This window comes from Anguilla anguilla, chromosome 19 (assembly GCF_013347855.1).
Source record: "Anguilla anguilla isolate fAngAng1 chromosome 19, fAngAng1.pri, whole genome shotgun sequence".
Taxonomy (NCBI): domain Eukaryota; kingdom Metazoa; phylum Chordata; class Actinopteri; order Anguilliformes; family Anguillidae; genus Anguilla; species Anguilla anguilla.
In genome coordinates this window covers 14,856,510-14,879,813 of record NC_049219.1, presented here as the reverse complement: position 1 = coordinate 14,879,813, position 23,304 = coordinate 14,856,510, and the positions used below count along the sequence as shown (strand labels likewise).

General features: G+C 44.2%; 2 protein-coding genes across 2 annotated transcripts; both read right to left on the bottom strand.

The window, feature by feature from the left end:
• Window positions 1-705: 705 nt before the first annotated feature.
• On the bottom strand, window positions 706-10,309 carry LOC118219068. The gene is made up of 4 exons (XM_035401919.1): window positions 10,183-10,309; window positions 2,733-8,076; window positions 2,559-2,627; window positions 706-1,953 (listed from the first exon to the last, which is right to left on the bottom strand). The coding sequence occupies exons 2-4, from the start codon at window positions 8,029-8,031 to the stop codon at window positions 1,826-1,828; spliced, it is 5,496 nt and encodes a 1,831-aa protein (XP_035257810.1). The 5' UTR covers window positions 8,032-8,076; window positions 10,183-10,309; the 3' UTR covers window positions 706-1,825.
• Window positions 10,310-12,581: 2,272 nt separating this feature from the next.
• ttll12 (tubulin tyrosine ligase-like family, member 12) lies at window positions 12,582-23,222 on the bottom strand. The gene is made up of 14 exons (XM_035401933.1): window positions 22,831-23,222; window positions 22,458-22,633; window positions 21,881-22,079; window positions 21,430-21,589; window positions 18,560-18,693; window positions 17,527-17,603; window positions 17,120-17,236; window positions 16,698-16,892; window positions 16,372-16,483; window positions 15,967-16,118; window positions 14,873-14,954; window positions 13,427-13,495; window positions 12,989-13,127; window positions 12,582-12,800 (listed from the first exon to the last, which is right to left on the bottom strand). Exons 1-14 carry the CDS (start codon window positions 22,984-22,986, stop codon window positions 12,649-12,651), a joined length of 1,920 nt encoding a protein of 639 aa, XP_035257824.1. The 5' UTR covers window positions 22,987-23,222; the 3' UTR covers window positions 12,582-12,648.
• Between the last annotated feature and the right edge of the window lie 82 nt (window positions 23,223-23,304).

The following is a 23,304-nucleotide window of genomic DNA, read 5'->3' as shown; positions in this document are numbered from 1 at the left end:
AATTGGAGGGACAGGTCTGTGAATATTAGGACACACTCACCCCCCCACCCCCACCCCAAAGCAAGGACTGCCTAGGTTATTCCAGAGAACTCACTGGTGCACAGTGACTTCCTCCATCAGAAGGAGTTTGGCCTGATCAAATCTGCTGTCACTGAACTCACCCTCACGTAAAAGCAAATCTACAATACCCTTAGGGGTGCGGTGGAGGACTACCAGCAGTAAACAGCACTTTGCATGTTTTTATGGAATAAAATAAGTTGAGACAAGTTGTCTTGTCGTTACCAGTCATTCTTGTGGCATTACACAAATCCTGTCTGGATCTGCATGATCAAACTGATCTCTGCAGCACCTCTTGCTTGAATCCATAGAGCCGTTCTACTACAAATTCATTGTACGCATCCCTAGAGAGAGAGAGAGTAAAACATTGCTCTCTCTCTGTTAATGTCACAGCAAGAGCCAAATCATGCATGTAGCTACTATAACTCCTTCAATTATCGTTATCGAAGATAATGGCTTCCACCAATTTAAGTATTTTCTCACAAAGAAGTAAAGGAATCACTTTGGATGTTCAGTAAAAAATTAATTTGTTGACTTTCACAGGCCTTACCTGGAATACTGCACAGTTTTAGGTTTCATATTTGGAACAAACATAAAAGTAACCTTTATTTAAAATATAAGAAATCATAAAAGAGGACACAGTAACCCTTGATCTAGGTACCAGACCACTTTTTATTTGTAAACACTGTATGGTATCAGGGAGAAATGCCTTACAATTTGAAAAGTAATAAAAAATAAAAAGAAAGGTAAATCAATGGGGAAAAATCTGGTTACAAGAAACAGATGCAATGTTGTACAGGTAAAAATATACTGTTGCATAGCAGATTGTGGGAAGCTGCTTTTTTGTGTAAAACTAGAAAATACAGTACAAAACTAAATGTAACACTTTTGTATTCAATATATCGTATTATAACATAAGCTGCCATTTTGAGGAAAACAAATGTTTCTACATCTTGTCAGTTTTAACACTCGTGCGTTATGTCTGGTCATCCTAAACGTGGGGAACGGCAAGCCTCTAAATTGGTGTGAAATTAAAGCCGCCATTTTATCCTTTTTCCTTTACCACAGAATCGCATAAAAAAACTACGTAGTGTACTTTCAGTGGTTCAAAGCACCATTTCTGCAGTTATGCGTTTGGCAATTTTTCCCATTGCTGTAAGGCATGCTTATTCTCCCAGTTTTCAACCATCAACTAAGGCAAACATTTTTGGCTGTGTAAACATCAAGTCCTGGGTAACACTTCACTTGGGATTCACAACAGAAAATGCGCTCAAGCAGTCCTCATGGTCACGTATGCCAGGGAATTTAATGCTTTAAAAGTGATGCTGCTCTGGTCGGTCTGTGTGAGGTTCAGTTGTCCTTTGTTGTCTGGAAGGTCAGGAAACGGCACATCCTGGGTGCTCAGAATTATTTCCAGATTACAGTCAGTAGAGTGGAGAGATGGGAGGAAAATAAATCCGCCTCCCAAAGCAGACGTCAGAAAAATGAAGCAGTTCTTCTCTCAAATTTCCCCAAGGATGACAGAGAGATGCGCCTTTATGAATGATAAAAATGTGTCCAAATGGATATATAAAAAAAATATTTAATTAAATACTAACCAAAGTATTTAAGTCATACACTTTTATTACCCCCCCTCTCTCAACTGAGGAGAAGGTCAGGAATAAGCACGGTAGCAGACCGTTTCCACAGGAAACAACATGAAGGTTATGCAGGACTCATAACCTTCCATTTTTTCATTTTCCATGAAGTGCATTCTGGGAAAAAAAACCTATATCTTGCCCTTTGCCATGTACATCTTCTTATACGTCTGAAAGGTGGTGCCCGAATGTGTAGTTTCTGCACCAGGAGACCTTACTTCAGTAGACGTCAGGTCTTTTGAACTCTTTGACCAGGAATCTGTGATAAGGGACAGAATAAAGATCCACTGAGTGTTTTTCATAAGCTTGACATTTGATTACAAAAAAATTCTCTTCAGTTACTAATTTGTATTGTAATTCTCATACAGCACACTGAAATGTTTGACAAAGTATGACCGATGAAATAGCCTATTACAAGCCAAAAACACAGAATAACACAATAAGCAACCAAATATTGCGAATGGTGTAAAACACAAAATGCATTAAGCAAAACACAAATATTAAAACATAGAAAAGTATTGAAATGATGCTTTAACTGCTTTTTAAAAATTATTTTGGGATTTTTATTCGTAACATTTCATTTGCAAAAAATAAGAGGGCTAAAATAAACAAATATAAAGACCAAATGACCAGACATTGAAACAGAAATACACATTCTTTAATTCATATGGAATTGTTTGCAGTAATATATCATTTAAATGCTTTGCCCACAAAAAATATCTGCATTCAAAAGCCAAATCTGGACATGTAAAACAAAACAGCCTGCAAGCTAGCTACCAAACACTTGAAAATTGAAATTCTTTTAAGCGAAGTTCACAGGTCAGTTTGTCCCCCCCAACAGCCAGTTATAATGCTTGCTATTACCTTGGCGTTTCCATGTGCTCATCTTCAGGCTTTCTGATTGCTGACGGCCAATTTTAGCACTCGCTGTCCCTGGAGGAAAAGTTGTACTGTTAGAAGAACACGTCACAGAAATTGAATGTTGTATATTTAAGAAAAGAATGCAAGGTGTCAAGGCAACGATGTCGGTGAGCTTACTCTTCACTTCTTTCGGTTTCACAGGCTCCCTGTGATCTTGACCGTCTTTGAAGTTGAAGGACTCGGGAAGCAGCTTGAATTCTAACATGCCGTCTTGTTGCAGTGCAATCAGGGCAGGGTTCCCAAGTTCAAATTTACTCTTCATTTGGGTATCGGGTACAGTGGACCGTCTCCGTTCTACTTTCTTGGGCTTAATCCTCTCCAGCCTAACTTTCAGTGGGAACAGTGGCCGTGCGGTCGAATTACATTGCCTTCCTTCTGTGGTAACTCTTCTTTTGGTAGTAGAGGTGATTTTAGATGCAGTGTGGTCAACGGGCTTTGAGTAGAGTTCATTCTCTGTGGATTTAAATGTGGAGCTCTTTCTGTTCTTGCTCTTTTTTGGGCAAACAGTCACTGCTTTGAGTTTAATTGGTGTAACCAATGGTTGAGATAATAAAGGAGCACTGGTCTGGCTTGTGGGAGGCTTTGGATTATTCGGATGCGTGGTCGGAGTAACGCGTGGAATTTTCGCTCCGTTTTTGCCATTCTTAGAACTGTGAGGCTTTGTCTGGCGGCCATCTTTTGCTGGCACCAAGCTGCTCTTCCACTTGGCAAAGACTTGCTGCTTTGCAAGACTTTTGACAGGAGGACAGTGTTGAAATGGATCGGTCTTCTCGGAAGGAACACCAAAGCTAACGGTTGCTGGCGGGCGTGGTGTTGTCCCAGCGCTTGATTTTATTTTAACTGGCTTGCTGTCCACCCGTCCCTGCGAATGCAGCGTCCCAGTTCTTTTCTGGGGAGAGGATCCATACAATGCAAGACTTACACTACTAGCTTTCTCCTGCCGTTTACTTAATACCAGAAGCACATTTGCGTTTCTTGGCATTTTTCCCTTTTCACTACTGTTTGCTGGACCATTTCTTGGGCGTTCGCTCTTAGCTCTTTTAGGAACCGTTGGTCCGAGGGATTCTGAATGGAGATCTCCTTTGCGTTTTTCCTGCCGAGATGTCCTGCTTTTATGTTCCACCACAGTCGTTTTAATCTCAGGGATAGCTTGAGGGTGAGACGTTTTTCTTTTTTTCTTTTTCTTGTTCCTTTCCTCAAGGTTACTGGCCGAGCGATCAAGGGCAGAAGATCTGGGATTTGAGATTTCCCATTTCCGTTTTCTGCGTTTGCTTTCCCTCTTAGCCACGTTGTCATCCTTGCGGTTGTGGTTCTCACTGGACGTTTGACGTTTGTGAACATGCACTCTCCTGTTGAGGCCTTTTGCATCTGGGGATCCAACCTGTTGGCCGAATGTTCCACATTTAGCCCCCACTTCATTACACCCTAATGAAGCTTTTCTGGTTCCTCTGGACCTAGAGCTAATAGCATGTCCATCCACTTTTGCCTGTGGTGGTGGTGGAGTCCACAATGGTGCCACCACTGAAGAAGCTTTGAGGGCTTTGTTGTAAGATGAATGGAGGGCCTGGATTTTCACTTCCGTGACATTTGAACCGCTGAGAGCGCTGGTGGGAGCGGTTTCAGGATGAGCCTGGTTTTCTACTCCTGATTGGTCAGAAGGGGTCTTCCTTCTCATCTCCACTTTTTGCACTGAAGGAGGCCCTCCGTTTCCCCCTGTGGCTCTACACAGGGAGTCCTCTCGCCCTGGGCTCACCACTGATTTGTGCTCAGGCACTGCACATTTATCAGGTGCACCCTTCGCATTCTTTTCCCCGCACGAGTCGGCAGTTCCAGTGCTGTGCTCCGATTGGGCAGTCCCCACAGGGCCTCTTCCCGGTGGGCTTGGAGCTGGCACCACACCGTTGTTGTTTTTACTTGCACCCGACTCCCTTTTCTCCTGATTGGATTCGTCCTCCCTCTGGCATGAGCAGACAGATTTGTTTCCATAGCCCGTCATCACACAGAGCCAGCGCGCAAGACAGCAGTAGACTTCCATCTGGCTCTTTTCCCCCTCTTTTACTGGCCGTTCAGGCGACTCAGCGTCCATTTGGGTCTCCTTTTCCTTTGAGTCTGGTTTTGGGAGCTCACTCTGCAGGTCCTCTGCCTCCTCTGTGATTTCGTTGAAAAACCTTCTTGCTTCCTCACCTGAAAGCACGTTGATCTCTATGCAGGACAGTGGATCTGTGAAGTCACTGACACTGCCTTCTTCTTCAGGTGCCGGCAACTCGGTTTGTGTTGGCGGTTGTGACACAAGCCTTTCCTCAGCCTCTTGTGCGATAGGAGCTTCAGGCAGGTTGCCATTTTCAGTTTCATTCACTTCCACTTCAGATGGAAGCACATTGATCTTGATAGTGGAAAGTGGATCTTTGGAGTGACTGACATGTTCGGAGGATGCTGGCAACTCTGCCTTGGTCAGTACTGGTGGTAGGTTGCCACTGTCAGATTCATTCACTTCCTTGTCCTCACACTTTTCCTCAAGTGTGTGCCGTCTTAACCTCAGGTGTAATGGGAGTCCATGTTCTTTATCTATGTCATCAAGCTGCTCGTTGAGGTTCAACCATGAAGACTTGTAGACTACATCCTCAGAGAAAGTGGCATCATGTGTTACTATATGGCAGTTCTCTCTCACTGCCTTATGGTACGATTTCTTAACTTGTGAAAAAATGACAGCATGTTTATATTCGGGGGATATACTAGAAGCCTCATTCATTATTGACATATAGAGATCTGAACTAAAAACATCAGAAACGTCTGGGTAACTACAACTCCCATAAATACCATGGAGCTTTTCAAGGTCCATCTCCACCTGAAGGGGCCCTTGCCTCCATTCAAGTAATGACATCAGCTTATACAGTTTAGAAATTGTCCACTTAAACACAGGCACTGAAGATAAATCAAAAGTATTTTCCTTTGATTCTCCATTTTGATCACCACTTTCAATAACACTCAAACTAGGCAGGGTTTCAGAATTATTAACATTAAAACTACTTATTTTTTCAGTCTGGTGAGCAACTTCAGGTGTTTTAGGTTGAAGGTCAGGTGGGTTTGATTTTTCGATGTCCTTTTCTGCAACAGCCAAAGCGTCTGTAGTGTATATCGATGGGCTAACTAAATCTGGGGCTTGTGCAGTCTGTTGAAGAGGGGATGAAGCCTGTTCTGAAGGTGATGATGAATCAACGTGTGTTGCAGGGACAGATGTAAAGATATTCTGTTTTAAATTCTCATCTGATCCTGTGCCGTGCGACACAGTCACAGAAACAGCACTATCAATTTTTTGTTGGGTTGCATATTCTTCTTCAGCAAGGGACCACACATTCTTTATTTTAAATGGCAGTCCTTCATTGGTATTGATGATGCCACTCCCCACATCTGCAGAGTTTGAGGACTGCTGAGATATCGGCGGAACAACTGCCACCGCTCTTTGGCCCGACGACCCGGTACCCTTCTGCTGATTTGTTGGTTTGGGCATGCTGAAAACAGACTCTGCTCTCGTGATAGCGGTCAAAAGCTGGGTTTCACAATTCTTTGGATCGCTGCTGCCAGAGAGCTCTCCATATGCAACTCCAGAGTCCAATTTTGCGGGTCCTTCTTTGGAAGTCAATTGCAGCCGTTCGCTCAAGGCACACGCGTGGTTATCAGTCATGAAGATCACATTTTTGGCTGTGAATCCTGTCCCTGGCCTGTCCTGTGTTACAGTGACAAAATACCTTTGTGTTTTGGGATACGGTGGGGGGTTACCAGAAGGCTGATTGTCCGGCATCAGTCTGTGCGGCTGCGTAGCTTCATCTGGTAAAGCTGAAGTGAATCTGTAACCACTGCCCAAAGCATGAGGGTGTCCATTTTGACTTTCAAAATTTGACTGAGGAATTTGGTTTGGAGCAGGTTTCGCAATTTGAGCGGGTCCAACGTGCCGTGTTGCGGCAGCCACACCTCCGTTTAAGGTCTTGGGAATGAAGAATTGCTGCTCTTTTCCATTATAACTTTGAGTACGACTTTGCGCCTCCTGTACCCTCATTGGGTTCTGTGCCCCAGGCAGTTGGTGATCGGTTGGAGGGAAGTGGCGGCTCTGTCCTTCCGTACATCGGGAATGTGCAGAAAAGTTACCAGCAGCAGTACTGCTTGGAAAGTGGGAGGAAGGTTGCCGTTCCATCGCATTTTGCACAGGCAAGGAATTTCCAGACCCACTTCCAAGTGCACCAACCTGGCTGACGCTTTTGTCCCTGTTGACACTGTAATAAGACGGGTTAACTTTGCTAAAATAGTTGCCAGCAGCACAGCTCCTGGGCTGAATGTTATTTGTCCTTTCCTTGGAACCTGTGCCACTCCCACTGCCTGTTCCTTTAACAGCATTTACACCTGGGCCTGCAGACCAACAGCTGCTCTGGCCAGAGGGAGGACATGCAGTACCAGCTGGGGTCCTGGCGACAGACCCCCGACTCCTGCTTAACAGTCCTTGTAAATAACTGGGATTGGCATGTTGACCCACAGAAGAAAAAATAGCAGAAGGAAGGTTCTCCCTTATGCCTTTCCCCCTGTCCACCAGAACATTCTCCAAGCTTGTAATCTCTCCGGTGGGAGGGGCTACTGCGCCATTGGAGCCTTTCATGCTTTTTCTGTTGCTCTTTTTCACTGTGCCATCAGCCCTACTCATCACACCCTGTCCCATGCCCACCGTTGCCTGCAAGTAATGATGGTTTGGGTTCCCTTCCAGTGAACTGTAAACATTTGCAGAGGGGTTAACACTCTCCCCCATCAAAAAGTTTGTAATTCTGTTTATATGTTCGATGGCCGTCAAGTCGTCTCCATGAGCCTGTGTGCCAGAGGGCGGGGCCCCACTACCAACTCTCGAGAACTGCAACGTCTCCTGGGTATGTGGAATACCCCCTATGGCTGAAGGTGCCAGGTGTGTGTTTGTTCTATTCGCCATCACAGTCTGAGGAACATCGGTTTTCAAAGGGTTTTGATGTGGAGCATAGTGGGACTGCGGTAGGTATGGTCTCGATTGGGCAATGCAACTGCCATTTCCATTCATCAAAGTCTGGTTTCTCAACGGCAGCTGAGGTACTGGTTCAGAAAATCCGCTGCCACTCCTATGTGCAGCAAAGCCATCGCGGTTTCGAACAGAGTTTAAGTCCGTAGCTTTGTCATTCCAATAATTCCCATTGGCAGTTTGTCCACTGTGTGAGGTATAATGTGCACTATGGTAGTCTGCGTGCTGCGTCAGTTGGGTATGACTACCATACATGTTTTGGTTTCCATTAATCTGTTCCCCAGGCATAAAACACTGGTATCTCGTGTCATTTTGCATGGTGGAGTTTGAGGCCTGCAACCCAAAAGCTTGGCTCGGTGTACCCTCAGACCAGGAGATGGTATCCATTGTGGATGTGTCATTTACACTTCAATGTTCCTCAGTGTCCAATGTCTGAAAGAGAAATGGATAGAATTCGATTACAAATGTTACCCCTAGGTTACCACATGGATGAACACACAATCTGTACACACAGCTGAAACTGCAGGTACACACTTGGGATGATGTACACAATTCTCAATCCTCAGACCTGTGTAACATTTTTGTTTTGGCACAATAAATGACTTAATACTTTTAATAGTGGCCTCCCATGCCACTCTTAATTTTAACATAGATAAACTTTACTTGCACCCGTGTTGGTTACAGGAGTATAACTATGCAGCTTGATTACAATAGGATGCGACAGTGATAATCTGAACAACAACATGATGCAATATGATTTCTCGTGATTTACAACAATATGAAACAATTAATAACCACACGATTAGCTGTGACCATGAGATTTGATAGATTCCCCCACCGACACTCGAAAACAGTGAAATAAACAGTATAGCTGTCAAAGTTAACAGCTAAGTGTCTTTGTAAACTTTGGTGCCTAAATAAAATTGCCATATAAATTCATTCATCTCGATACTAATTGATTCATACATGTCAGTTAGCTAGATTATTACAGTTATAGTTTTTCTGCATACGAATTCAGCTAAATCTTCAGGTTACATTGGCTAATCTTAGTTGCTGAGGGTTTGACTATACATGTCTGTCACCTCTTTCAAACCAGCATAATGGAGGCTAATACAAAATAGTGCCAGAGTTACCCTCTTTCGCAGATTAGGCTAAATAGAGCATACTCCTCACATCGACATTTTGCACAGGGTCAAACAAATTTTGGAGGAAATCGGTCAACTTTAAACAATATTGATATCGATAATCTAGCATGGAGAATGTACAATTTCAAGTCAAATGGCACGTACATGCAAGTGCATTTATGTAATTATTTTTATTTTATGCTGGGTTTTACTGTTTGAGAATGTGGCACACAGGACACCCCAAAATATCAGCTGAGAGAGCATTTAAGGTTTTGTTTGAACACAACTTCACCATTCAAAGTGAGCCCTGAGAACTTAAAATTGGCACATTAACTGTGGGAATTCCAAAAAAAAAAAAAAAAACAGTTAGGGTCCCAGTATTCAAATTTAAGTTAAGCGCATTTGCTTAATTTTTATCACCACTTATGCTTCCAGTTCTCCTCGAGTGATAAACTGAGTGCAGCAGTGTTACAGAAGTTGGAATATTGAAAAACAAGATGATATCTAAGTAAGCCAAATTCCACAAGGAATTTAGGACCAGTTTCACAGACACAGATTAGGCCTAACATGGAGATTCTCCATACAAAACTCAAATTTTGTCCAGGACTAAATTTAATCTTTGTCTGTGAAACCGGCCCATTAGAGTTAATGACTACTCTTCCCAGGCAAACCATTGGCAAATAAATATCAGCCTAGTGCTGAGTAAATCAGAACAAACTGTTCTGATCAGCCAATTAAGCAATGGCTGGGTACGAATATAGCCTAATTAAAGGAATGCTCGTCTTGCCCAGTGCATTCAGCTGTACGTGATCAAGCAAGCTAGTTACCCATTTCAGATGGCTAGCTATAAAAGTAACCTAGCAGATTAAACTAGGCCTGAAAGATAGTGTTCCTGGGTTCTGGCGAGTTTTTTAAATTTTTTAACCAAACTTGCTGAATTTTTGGGAAGTTTAGCAATTATGCAAGTCTACATGTTTGTAGTCAAGTAAACACCAGAGTTAATCAAAGAACATGTCTTTTAGTTTTTGAACTGATCACCATTAATGGCCTTCAGGAAATGGGCCACACTGAACCTTAAAACGACCTCCACCAATAACGGTGTGTGTATAACGTGTGTGCGCCTATTTTATTCGGCTAACTAGTTAAACCGACTGAGAACGAAGTATAACACGTAGCATTTAGCGAAATTACCAAATTACACATGAAAACGAATGCACACAATTATTATGCAATAAGACTGTTTTTTTACCGTGCAAATTAGCATGCCTATACCGGCAAGAAGAAATCAGTACGTTTCAACATTCCGTAGCTAGAGTAAGAAGTCCGTCTGGATTGCAAGTGAAACAACAGACAGCGAAAGTTATCTGCCACGATATGCTTCACAATAAATAAATGAAATCGCGTTAATACTCACAAATGACAAGAGGGAGATGCAAGCACCCCCCCAAAAAAGCCACAAAAATGTGCAATTCCGTTTGAAATCAAACAAGCACGAACTTCTTCCTGCACGCGCACTCCAAACTCCGTTGCTTCTCCTTACTGCAGACCATAGGCTGTGCTGCAGACTCCGTGCAGGTCATAAACCCTCCCCCTCCTCTTCCCACTCCCCTTTTCGCGCGCGACAAATCCCACCTACTGTGGTATTGCTTTCGTTTTGCTTTGGGGGGGGGGGGGGGATTTATGTTTCCAATTCTCGACATAAACTGAAGTCCACACCCGGTTGAGAGAAGGCAGACTTTATAAAAGAAAAAGACATTTAAAAAATAACAGCGTGTGGTGTTGTGTCTAGGAATGGACAGAATTCAAAGTCCAATCTCTAATTTGTAGAAAACAACTTCAGGAGGGAAAAGTCACCACAGCAACAAGCTCTTCAGAAAAGTTAGACTTTATTTGCACAGGTGCACAAAGCCGGATCAACTCTGCAGAATTGAACCTCGATTGTCACATTTCTTAAAATACCAGCCATCTGTTCTTCTTGGCACCACAATGATTTTCCCTTAAACAAATATTAGTCTTTATTCTGTAATTTTCCATTTAAGCATACAAGTTACAGAGTTATAGCCTCCTGTAATTTTAATGTTGCCCTTAATGTTGCCTGGCGCCTCGATCTTCACTCAGAGAGGGCAGAGGTCTGTCCCCTCCCTGCGCCTGACCTCTGGACCATATGATTTACAACCCAGGCCCCAATAAATAAATAAATAATAAAACCCAGGGGGTTGTGTGGCAGTCGGAGTGTTGCCGGATTGATCCCCTGCCCTGGGCGTGTCGACGTGACCCTGAGCAAGACACCTAACCCTTAATTGCTCTGGTGAACCTAAGGCATCGATTTTAAAGCGCTTTGGATAAAAGCGCTATATAGATGCAGTCCATTTACCATTTACCAATAACCACGCCTCACCCATTACACAAAGTCAGAGATGAATACACACGGGCCTGACTACTTCCAGAGGAGAACAACTCCAAACCCATCACACGTCTTGGCCCGGATCAGGTGGGACGTGGGTCGGGCCCTTTGAGGGAACTTAAAGCAGAACTGAAGATGAGGGCGAGGAGGTCAAAGTTTCAGCGATCAGATTCCTCGCTGCCAAGTTCGACCGCGAAAGGAAGTAAAAGTTTACGGCAAAGTGTTTTAATGCGTGATGAGTCTTTAACGCTTCGACACCTTCACGCACAGCCGTAGTCCAGTGCCCTGGCAATTGCTGGCCGTTTGTGAGGAAATTCCTCAGTCTGGCGCCAATTTACAAGGTGATGGGAGGCCTTTCTGCAGCACAAAAGCGCCTGTCCCCAACAATGGAATCACTTAACTGTTTGCTCAGTTATGCACCACTTTGGGTAGGAACACCCCCTCCTAATTTGAGAGGGAGATTGGGGAACCCGATTTAGTACGTTTGAACATGGAAGCGGTAGTAAATGGTTTATCCATCAGCAGATCGACAGAGTAGCAGATTGACAGCTCAAATGTTTGGGTGCCCAAAACCTTCTACCGGGTATCAGTACAGGTATCTTCAGACTTTTCCTCCGCTGTGCCCCATGTGGCACGGGCCCGAGTGGAGATCATTTTTCTGCTGGTAAAACTTTATTTTATGAGACTGATGCCGCGTAGCATGCCACTAACACACAACGCAAATTAACCTTTGTTAAATCGTAGTGCTCTTTATTTGTAAATTTAGCAATTTCAGAATGATCATTTCTTTGATTAGGAGTCATATAATACTATTCCTCATATTATGAAAATTGTTTTCAGTTAGACTATTCATATATTCGTTATCATAGTCAATAACATATATATCATTTTTGTAATGTGTACATTATTTCACTAAATTGTGCTCTACAGATGAACAGAATTCTAACTGGTTGTAAACTCAATTTGTGCTGAATAAGCCTGACCAAACCTCACTACACATCAATCCCATCCGCTGTGGATTAATAATAATAATAATAATAATAAATTTAATTTGTAATGCACTTTTCATTAGAAATAAATCTCAAAGTGCTACCGAGTAAAATTACACAATTCAGAGTTGGCACTGGAAGATCTGAGTGCAAAACCATGATTTTAAGTTTTTTGTATTTCAGTAATAAACCAGGGCAGCCCTATCTGCTCCTGGAGTTCTGGCTCCAGTTTTGTATGTGTGTGTGTGTGTGTGATAATATTGCTGGACACAGTATTACCCACTCTCATATCACCCAAGTCCCACTGTCCTGGTTGCAAGTCACTGCTGTCACAAGCAAGCAAGCAAGATGGATGGTGCAAGATTCTGACAGTCTAACTTGCTTTCAGACTCAATCAACATCTTGACTGTGAAACAGAAATCCAAAAAAAAGTATTTTATTTTCTTGCATTTGTACAGTAGCAGGACAGTTTTAATTTAGACTACGTCTATACTATGCGGGTGACGGGGCAGCCCTCTGTCTGGTCCAAAAATAAAGTCTGGAACATGTGGTCGTAAAATTGGGGGTGGTACTGGCAGGCCCGAGCACAGTCTGGGCTAAAATTGACCTCCAGGATCTGAGGCTTCATGACTCTTTCACCTGTAGGACAAGATAACATCACAAGCTCAACAAAGCCTGGTCCACGGAGGCCAGTGTGTTTTGCATATTTCATCAAAAGTGCAAGTGGTATATTTCAGTTTCGGTTTTTTATATATATTTTTTACCCGTGATCCCCCGTTGGGACCCTGTCAGAGACCCAGAGGTGTATTTACGGTTTTATTCCTAACCTTGGTTGCTGGTGTCCCACTTCAGCATGAGGTCAATGGCGTATATGGCCCTGGAAGAGGGGTACGCACAGATGCCGTAGGGAGCGGGGCGGGACGAGGCCGCCTGGAACAACTCCGCGAATGATCTGAACACCTCTGCCTGTAAAAGCACGACCACACGCACACGCATGTAAACACACGCACACGCATGTAAACACACACACACACGCATGTAAACACACACACGCATGCACGGAAGCTTCATTAAGTCCTTTGTCAGTTATGTCATGTTTGTGGTTATTGAGGAAGATCTGAATTTACTTGTCTGTATATACAGAATCAACAGCCAGGAAGTGTTCTCCAAATACTAAGCACAAGCATAAACTGAACATGTAAAAATCTGTGGGCTTCGGGTTTGCAGAGTAGCAGGAAGGACTGTGCTCTGTCAGTGTGCTTTACCTGGACCTCCTCCCAGGGGCACTGGGGATGCTGTTTCTCAAACATGGGGATGAACTCGTCATAGTGAATCTGGGGGGGGTAAACAAAGCAGACCACATCACTCCGTTTAGACTGGGCCCTTATCCAGCACACATGCACACAAACACAGGCACACAGACAAACATAAATGTGAGGATGTCTATGGTTCTGAAGGATGGCAGGCTATCTCCATTATGCTCCTGATGTCTATGGTTCTGAAGGATGGCAGGCTATCTCCATTATGCTCCTGATGTCTATGGTTCTGAAGGATGGCAGGCTATCTCCATTATGCTCTTGATGTCTATGGTTCTGAAGGATGGCAGGCTATCTCCATTATGCTCCTGATGTCTATGGTTCTGAAGGATGGCAGGCTATCTTCATTATGCTCCTGATGTCTATGGTTCTGAAGGATGGCAGGCTATCTTCATCATGACTAGTGTGCCCTGCATTAAATCCTCAGGTCTGCCGCTGGGGCCTCTGGCTCTCCAGGCACAGATCATCGCAACGGCAACAATGAGTTGTTTTGTGTGACAGGAGATATATGTAAGAGTGAGTGTGTGTGTGTGTCTTTATTTTTCTCTCACTCATTCTCAGGAGTCCAGATAGAGAAACCTGGGGGGAGGGGCAAACGGAGAAGCTCTTTATAGTACCTCTGCATATAGGGGGAAAAAAATCCCCCTGAGCTCAGATAGTAGAAAACTGTCACAGACAGTTCAAAAAGGCTCATTGTGGTTTGCACATGTGGATAAACCACAGAGGTTTCACTTATTTCTAAGAACACACTCATTCACACACATCACATACGCTTTCATTCATCAAAAGATGATTCACCAAGATATACAATCAGCAAAATCATACACTCATATTTTCACTTCTGTTTTTGGTCAAACAGAATTTGGATCAAGTAAAAACACTTCCAAATGCTGCAAAAGTAATTCTCTTCAGGAATGCATTTTAGGATAAAACTGAGTGTAGTGGAATCTACCCTCAAGCTAGCATTACCTTAGTTTGTTAACTGCTCATATAATCACCATGTCCCTGGAGGGCAGGGGAGGTGCCAACTGCCCTTTTTATTGCTTTTTATTTTCCTTTTTTAAATGGACCAAATGGTACTGAAATGCATTCCACTTGGTTGTTGTCTGTTGCTCATATGGTAGGGAAGGCAAAATGGTGGGAGAGATTTCAAAAGGCAAAAAAACAGGATTATTTAACCTAACTCACCACTTCGGGTTTTGACTTTTTACCATTTTTTGGAAATTACCAGACCTGTGGGCGCTTAAAGTCGAGTGAATCCCTCTGGTCATTTGTTTAAAAGTTAACAGAAATCTGAAACCGATGAACACTCGGTAGTGGGATTTTTGAAGGCCCAGGTAAATCAAATCCACCTCCTGCTGTCTGCTGGTTGGTTTAAGTTGTGGCCTCTCCCACCTGTTTGAGCTGGACTCCCTCTGCGTAGTTCATGACCGTGAAGTGCTTCTGGTAGTCATCAAAGTGGTCCAGAGAGAAAGGCCTGCAGGAGAGGACAGGAGGCCGTTGAAACGCTGGTCTTTTTTAAAAAAGCTAACGTACAGCCCCCGCAAACCGCGCGCCGACGCAGTGCAGCTCGGCCGAACGCCTGAAAACGTAACGCAAGCCGCGCAGGCGCGGTACTCCCCACTGTCAGTCGAGCAGAACAACAGTCCAGTCCGTGACACTTCATCTTAAGAGCGCGCGTGCGGCGTTTCCCCTGCTGCAAGCTCCTGTAGTCCATTGCAGAGACTCACAACATGTTCAAGAGCAACTGCCCAATTAGTGCCTTATCTGCCGCACCAGGTGGGTTGTCATGGGTACTGGTACTGTTTCCAGGGATCTCCGGACGACAGTGAGGCAGTTTGCTGAGGAGCTCATACTAAAGCACTCTTTGAGAATGTGCCTGCACTTCTGGGCGAGCCACACTTCCTGTCTGCAGCTGAAAATAAATCTTCTGCTGCAGACTCTTGTGTTTGAGCCAGCGCTGAAAAGCACCCAACAATATCAGTATCCTTGTTGCCGGCTAGTAGACGGTGATTTCATGTAACGAAAGCAAAATTTCTTTTTCAGTTGAAAATAAATAAATGGAAAAAAAAAAAAACCCCAGAATTTTTGTAATAATGTAAGAAAGCCCTGAGTGTTAGTAGCAAACTGTATATATGAACCCATATAAGCTTGTCTGCACTCTAGGTGACGAGCAGCGATTCGGCCTTGAAGAAGACCCTGGGAAAGTGGTGCAGAAGCGGCTCCCAGCCGGAACAGATTAAAAACAGCCCCGGTCCCGTGCTGAGGGAACAGAGCAGGTGTGACCGTGCTGGGTGACAGCCATGACATCGGGGGAGAGACAGTTTAGGGTTTAGGGGCGGCAGTGTAGCACAGTGGGTAAAACCTGTTTTGTGCTTTTTCTTCTTACACTTTGTGTGAAATACACTCTATAAATTATAATAATAATAATAATAATTATTATTATTATTATTATTATTATTATTATTATTAATTAATTAATTAATTACCTGTTGGCAAAGCGAAGCCAGAACACATTGTAGGCGTAGAGTTGGAGCGGTCTGACGGAGCGCAGGAGCACCATGTAGCGAATGTCAAACTTGACCAGGCCAAGCTCGTCCCTCTGAAACAGAACTGGGTCCTCCAGATACTTACACACTACCTGTGGGGGGGGGGAGGAAATGAGAGGGAAGTCAGGAGGAAAGGAAAGAGAGATGAAAGATTACAGCCTCACCCCCCACCCCCCACCCCCCGTCCAATATACAGAGTGGAATGTGCAAAGGTGCAAAGCCTTCACAGTAGTCCTCTGTCCAACGGCCAGGACTCACAATCCTGCTATTTACATGCAGCGCAGGGTCACGTTTCATATTTGGGCAGGGGATTGTTGTCCGCCCCAGAGTGGGGTGAGAGGTTACCTTTGGGGTGCTCTCTCTCTGTCTGATGATGTAGTTGAGGTTGTCGGTGATGTGGGTGTCCAGCCCGCGGGCCAAGTTCCATGGCTTACAGATCCAGTGATTATCACTTCCTCTGGGGATCCAATAGAAAACGCAGACACAGGTCACATGATGCTACACAAGTGTATATGCTACCTTCATGCTACCTTTTATTATAGTATTTGGCTTGGATGAGATAAAAACAATGATTTTCTAGATCTTCCATTAATATGATAGATCACATTGTCATTCCTAGACCGTCATTCACCACTTCTGGTTTTACGGGTAATGCACAGACTTTGATTGACCTCTCTTGGTTTTGCTGGTAGTGGCTGATGACCTGGGGAAGCTCCGTCTGCAGGTTGAAGGTCCTGGGCAGCCAGTCTGCGGCGTGGCCTCCGCCCGTCCTCCGGGCCACAGAGGCCAGGCAGTCCTTCACCGTGACAACCGTCTCACAGGGGAACTGGTTCAGCAGGACATGGGGACGTTCCTCACTCAGCTTCCTACAGGCAGGCCAGCCGGCCAATCAATCGATAAACCAATCAATCGATTGCATTTTACTTTCTTAGCTCCTTCTGGAGTGCAGTTTGAATCATTGCTCTCGCCTGCCGGTGGCGGATGCAACCTTTCAGTCCACTAAAAATGAATGCAGCATGTGGGCTGAGAGAGAGAGAGAGAGAGAGAGAGAGAGAGAGAGGGAGGGAGAGAGAAAGAGAGAGAGCGAGCTGACCTGTAGTCTCGGATATGAGAGTAAAGCCAGAGGATGTCAGCCTCCTCCTCGCTGTCTGTGAACTCAAAGCTAGGGTGTTTCAGGTGACTCAACACCTGCTGCATCTCAGTGTACACCCTGAGAGGGAGGGAAGGGGAGAGAGGAAGAAAGAGAGGGGGAGGGAGGGAGGGAGGGAGCGAGAGAGAGAGAGGGAGCTTTGGCAAAATGAGCGTGTTTTACCAGCGTGTCAACAAAAAAATACCCCATTTACCCCAACTTTGCGAGCATGCTTTAATTGTTAAACATTTTTTGCAGCAATGTCACTATTTATGTCATTCTATTGAAGCATATTTGGAAAAAAAGGCTACAGACAGACAGACAGACAGACAGACTGACTAAGCATCAGGACAGGTGCAGATGTGACTCACTTGAACACCTTATCTTTAGGATACACCTGGGGCTGGATTTCACTGGGAAGAATTTCTTTGTTTTCTTGTGAAATGGTCTGATAAGAAGATAGATGGGCAGGAGAGGAATGGGGGGGGGGGGGGAGAGAGAGAGAGAGAGAGAGAGAGAGAGAGAGAGCACTAAATGCTGATTTCACACAAGTAGACTGTAGTTATGGAGCATTGGCAAAGTTTTGTTCTTCATGTCAATTTCACATTTCTACAACACATTACTCTAAAAGTCATAATGTTTTACATTAATTATCTTAATCAAATGAAGCCTCAGTATCAGTAATGTAGTTCATGTAAAGTTATTTTTCATCTGGAATACACAATAGATCCATATAGTGCTTATTAATATGCATACTTTACACTCAAAAGAAGATACAGGCTTTGACAGGGCAGCCAAAAATCAAGGCCAGGTCGAGTGAAGAACTGATAATATTTCATGCGAAATAAGATAAAGTTTTAGGACAGAGCGGAGTCACAGAATCACAGCGACTACCTCAAAGGAGTACAACAAAAGGCCTTTCTCACGCCTCGCAGCACCAGGTGGTTGTTTTCAAGGCACTGTGTGTGGGAGGGGCTACCCCCCCCCCCCCCCGCCCCCCCGCCAACGATGTTGACTTAATGTATTGGCTTTATCTGATCTGTTTTCCTGACCTCAGGAAAGAATTTCAGCAGGAAGTAAGGGGGGGCTTCCTGCAAGGATACTGCACAAGGTTTGTGTGCTAATCTAGAAGCAGTATAGTCAATGCCAAGAAAGAAAAAAAAGATTTTTTTTAAAAAAGAACATCTACTTAAAAAAAGGATACATGCTAGAATAACGAGTCTGCCTTTCACAAAAACAAAACTGGCACAGAGATATGGATGATCTCAAACAATATACTCTCGGTGCATAGTAAAAGAAATATTAAATCCATTGAAATGAGACACAATAAAAATATGACAGTGACGCTTTCCCGTTATGTTCCACAGCTTGATGCACGTTTGTGTCTGTGCGGTTCCTCCATACCTCATAGTACTGATCAGAGGGCTCGGGTGTGAAAGAGGACATTTCATGCATGTCAGCCGGTTTCCAAGGTAACAGTCGACATTTCCTGACCAAGGGGTCCCTCTCACCGTACGCATAGTCCCGTGTCACTTCCTCTGTGGACCGTTTAAAAAAAATAAAAAAAAGAGGGAAGAGGTGAATTATTTCTCTAAATAGCTCTCTCTCCAGTGTGATTTATAACTGTCACTTTTAGGGTAATCACCCCGTGTCACAGACCTGCCATCAAAAGCACAGGGCCAGGACTGGAACCGCCCCTGTTTAAAGCATCTGTTTTTATAATCATGGTGTCGGATTGCAGCAGGAGTGGAATGTTTTTTTTTTTTTTTTTAATTGTCGCAGGGATGTGGTTAGCTGGGACGCGCGTTCGTACCGATGGTCTGCTTCTCGCCTTCAGGTACGAACGCAGAGCGCATGGTACAAGGCAGCCATGTTGGTTCCTGAGACTTAACGGCTTTGTGCTCTGGTGGCAATAAAAAAACTCTAATAGGCAATAAAACCCTCCAAATGAAGCGCCACCACTACACCCGCAGATTTGTGTGCACAGATAAGAGTCTCAGTGTGTCTTTAGCTGGCTGTGGGATATCTAGATATTTGATTACGGCTTCCCAGACAGAAACAATATAATTTACGGTAATACAATATAATATGGCAAACGTGTCCATACTGGGGATGCAAATTTTGTGGAATTCTTTCAATTGATAGTTGGCGCTCATTAATCGATTAATAATGATTAACCGATTAATCTTAATTGACAAAGCTTAAAATCTACAATAGATTAGGCCTATCGATTAAGGTGTTGTATATATCAGTAAGGGCAGTGGTAAGTGTGAATGAGGAATGCCAGGTCAAAGTGAATGCAGTTTATTGCAGTGTGTGTTCAATAATGGCAATATACAGTGGTGCAGAAGTGTATGTGTAGCGAGATGGCTATACGCAAATGATTAGCACTAGACCGTGCTGACGAGCCTCCCCAAACCACTGCACCTTTCCTCCAGAGATCAAAGCAAAACCTCAAGTCTTCAAATAAAGATGCAATCACGAAACTGTACACCAGCGATCCCGCTCCTGCAGTCTCTGTGAGCATACCACTCTGGGTTAGCCTTCGTAGCTGAGACACCATGACATCATGATGTGTTCCCCATGACATCATGACACGTTCCCCATGACATCATGATGTGTTCCCCATGACATCATGACATGTTCCCCATGACATCGGCTTTCCAACAATACCAAAACATGATTGCACTGCATTATGGGGAACCTAATGTTTACACAAGGCTGATCCAGCAGGATGTTTTGCAGCTGAGTACTCTTTATCACACCCTGCTGACTCAGTACAGTAAACAGTCTCTTTTAATTTTGGGGGTTGGATAAGGAGCACACTTCTGTAAACTTCCCTACAAACCAACGTTAGGTTACTCATTGAAATGGTTTAATGAAATTTAACCACTAAATCAAGAAAATTAATCGATCAGCTTTCTTATTAATGGTTAACAGTTAATCGATTAACTATTGACATCCCAATCCATACAATACTACCTTGCTGTTGAGGTAGCCTGCTCTGGTTGTCCTGAATGTAACAATGCTGCCTTTTTGTCTCTCTCCCATCGACAAACATAAAAGGGAATGCCCTTGAGCAAATCTTGGGTGTCAGGGAGCTGTCTCTCCTGGAGAGTCTGCTTATCTCTCAGGAGACACCAGAACGCAAAGGTATTTATGGTGGAGTCCGGGCTCGGCTTGGCCACAAAATACCGTAAGGATCATGGTTTCCTTTTCGATTCTATGTTTGAATGCCATATCTATGACATTCAACTGAAATCATCAACCAACAGTCAGAACAGTCTGTGTAGATAATTATTGTTGTGGCTTCGTAGTATGGTATTAACATTTCTGTGGGCAGCTCCAGTTTCAACCGGAGGTCACCGTGATGTGACTGGCCGTGTCACATGGATAATATTTTGCCCAAAGGTAGAGATTGCACTACTGGCTAGACTTAACAATTATTGCGTACAATCATCACTTCTGTTGTTTTGGTATTCAATTGCTGAGCTGCATGGACCCCGAAGATCCAGTATACATGACACGTGTCGATGAAAAGCTAAAACCTTGAGTCTGTTGATCATGACATCATGGAGCTTAACCCCGATTTCAATAACATAACTTACTTATTTACTAAATCTTTGTTTTACTTAATAAGTAAATCTGTCAGCTTTTAGTTAAGCCAGTCCTTGTCATAAATGAGCCTGACCCCCCTTCGACACTAACTCAGCTTCAACCAATCAGGGCAAGGGTCCTCAAGTCCTGCTTGATAAGGTAGTATTTATGATGGCCAAAGTGAAAAGTTTTCAGTTGGTTTCAGCCTTGGAGAAGAAGGGTTTTCCTCTTTATATTTCATTTTAATACCTGATACAGAGTAGGTTTTGACTTGCTGGTTGATAGCACCAGGTTACTGTCTGACTAAGCGATCAACAATTCAGAGATTTCAGGGTTATTTTTCAGAGGGGTGACCCGCTAAGAGGGGTAATTAGCAGTAGACGGAGCCGGATTCAGAGCGGCTACGCCCTGAACTGTAACGGAATCCTACTTGCCCAACATGGCTCAGGTATCGCCCCCCCCCTTGAATGTGTGGGGAAGGGACCTCTCACTGCACACTGACCTGTAGAACAAATAACCTGCATCAAAACACACAGCCCCTCTCTTCCACACGCTGCATTATAAAACATCAGGTCTCTCTGACAGTCATCCTGTGACCTGACACGTGGCGCCATAGTAACCCGCGCCGGGGGGTGGGGTGGGGGGGGCGGGTTCAGGATGGCCGCATGGACCGGTACCTCCGGCGTCCAGGTCCTGCAGGGGCCATAGCACACTGTAGGCCATCTGCTGTGGAGCGTAGAAGAAGGGGGCCATGCAGCAGGTGGGCAGGTCCGAGTGCTGCACCTGGGAACCAAACTCGTCCATGATGTACCAGACCGGCACCTTCTCCTCTGCAGACTGCAGGGAAAGACCCGAGCCCGGGTGACATTAGTGTGAGGTAGCCAAAAATAAAATAAAAACCCTTCAATCAGGAGTGCTGTAAAGCCAGACGAGGATATAATTATCCACTTTTTAAAAGAAATAAAAGAAATGACCAAAATATCCCACAAAACCAGTTACTGAGAGAACAGTTAGCTAGCTTAATCGCATAGGTGATGACACATAATTAATTACACAGGTAATTACTGTTACTCATGGTGCCGCTTATTCTATAGTTAAGTGCCACTGCGATGGGAAGTGGGTGCTCACCCCCTGAGAAAGCTGGTAGGTCTGGTTGTACTTCCACATCTCAGTCAGCACCTCCTCCACCGCCTCCTCGTCCGGCGCCTCCCCGTGGAAGGGAACACCCATGAGGTTGGCCATGCGGTGCAGGAGGCCCGGAATCTGCTCCAGCTGCTGTCGAGCGTTCTCCACGCGGTACGTCCATGCGTGGTCCACCAAGAACACGCTGGACAGGGGACAGGCAGGGATGCGGAGGGAGGGGGGACAGACGTAGCCATATGTTAGGGATTAAAAAAAATGTATAAACAATTACCAGTACCTCAGCCTTTCTGCGATGATAACTGCCCATAACTGTACACTGAACAGTTCTTGTGCAACAATCTTCTGTGTACGTGTGTGAGTTCTACATGTGTACAGCATGTGTGTGCAGAATCAGAACCTCATTGAGTCAAATAAATTCAGGAACAGCATTACATATGCTGGCAAGTCCCCACTGTGACATATAACAGGTGAACAGAAAAATCCCTGAAAACAGGAAAATGTGGCAGTGTTTGAGGTAGACTAAATGGTGCAAAATGATAATTGTGCGCAATGGTGCCCTCACCTGGTTGGGTCGCTGGCCTGCAGCCCGCTCTCGGACGTCACGACGACCTTGCTGGTGATGCCGGCTCCTGGGTTCAAGCGCTTTCTCTTGGTTTCATCAGCCTGATCATCCTCCTCATCCTCCTCCTCCTCCTGCTCCACCTGCATGATACCAAAAACTTCCCCTGCATCAAACACCTGGGAGGGGGGAGAGATGGAGGACAGAATATCATTCTGGGGGTTTGTGTAATCAGGGGTGGGGGGCTGCTATTTAGGAAAAATGTCTATTAAAATATAGAATTTTAAGCCTTTAACATACTCACAAGACGAGTACAGCTATCCGAACTGTGTTAAAAACATTTAAGAGAATGTGAATTTATCAGTATCATTCCCACCTCATTGGCAAGTTTGTAAAACAAGCTCTTCCAATATAACGGTGGTATTTTTGAAGACTTTAAAGCAGCAGAGTGCAAACGAAGAAAACCTTCAAACTCTTCATCTTCCTTCAGAGTCGTGACATTACTGCTTATTTCTTGGACTGTCGGCTCCATGATCAGACACGTGTGCGCACGTATGTGTTTTCCAGATATTTCCAAATGGCGTTTTCTAGATCTGAGTTCTACTTATTGGCTCCAGAATTTCTAATGTATTAACTCGAGGTATTTCATGCAAAATGCATTTTAGAGTTCGTTAACAACAAACAAGAAGTGCACGGTTGTGCTGTCAAGTTACAGAATAGGCTGAGAAACACTAGCGTGACGTACGGTGACTTCCGGTTAGAGGCTTACTTCCGTGTTCCGTTTTCACCAGGGCACAACAATTCAAAATAAAAGTTAAGGCTTTTAACTCGAGCTTTGACGGATTTGATT

Bases quoted from the DNA above. Each gene is read 5' to 3' on its own strand.
- LOC118219068 (XM_035401919.1), bottom strand. From the start codon at position 8,031: ATGGATACCATCTCCTGGTCTGAGGGTACACCGAGCCAAGCTTTTGGG. The intron at 2,628-2,732 runs GTAAGCTCACCG...CTTTTCCTCCAG, and splicing joins GAAACCGAAAGAAGTGAAGA to GGACAGCGAGTGCTAAAATT. The intron at 1,954-2,558 runs GTAATAGCAAGC...CCCTTATCACAG, and splicing joins GAGCACATGGAAACGCCAAG to ATTCCTGGTCAAAGAGTTCA.
- ttll12 (XM_035401933.1), bottom strand. From the start codon at position 22,986: ATGGAGCCGACAGTCCAAGAAATAAGCAGTAATGTCACGACTCTGAAG. The intron at 22,634-22,830 runs GTGGGAATGATA...CCCCCCTCCCAG, and splicing joins TTTACAAACTTGCCAATGAG to GTGTTTGATGCAGGGGAAGT. The intron at 16,893-17,119 runs GTCAGCTCGCTC...GCCTGCCTGTAG, and splicing joins TCTCATATCCGAGACTACAG to GAAGCTGAGTGAGGAACGTC.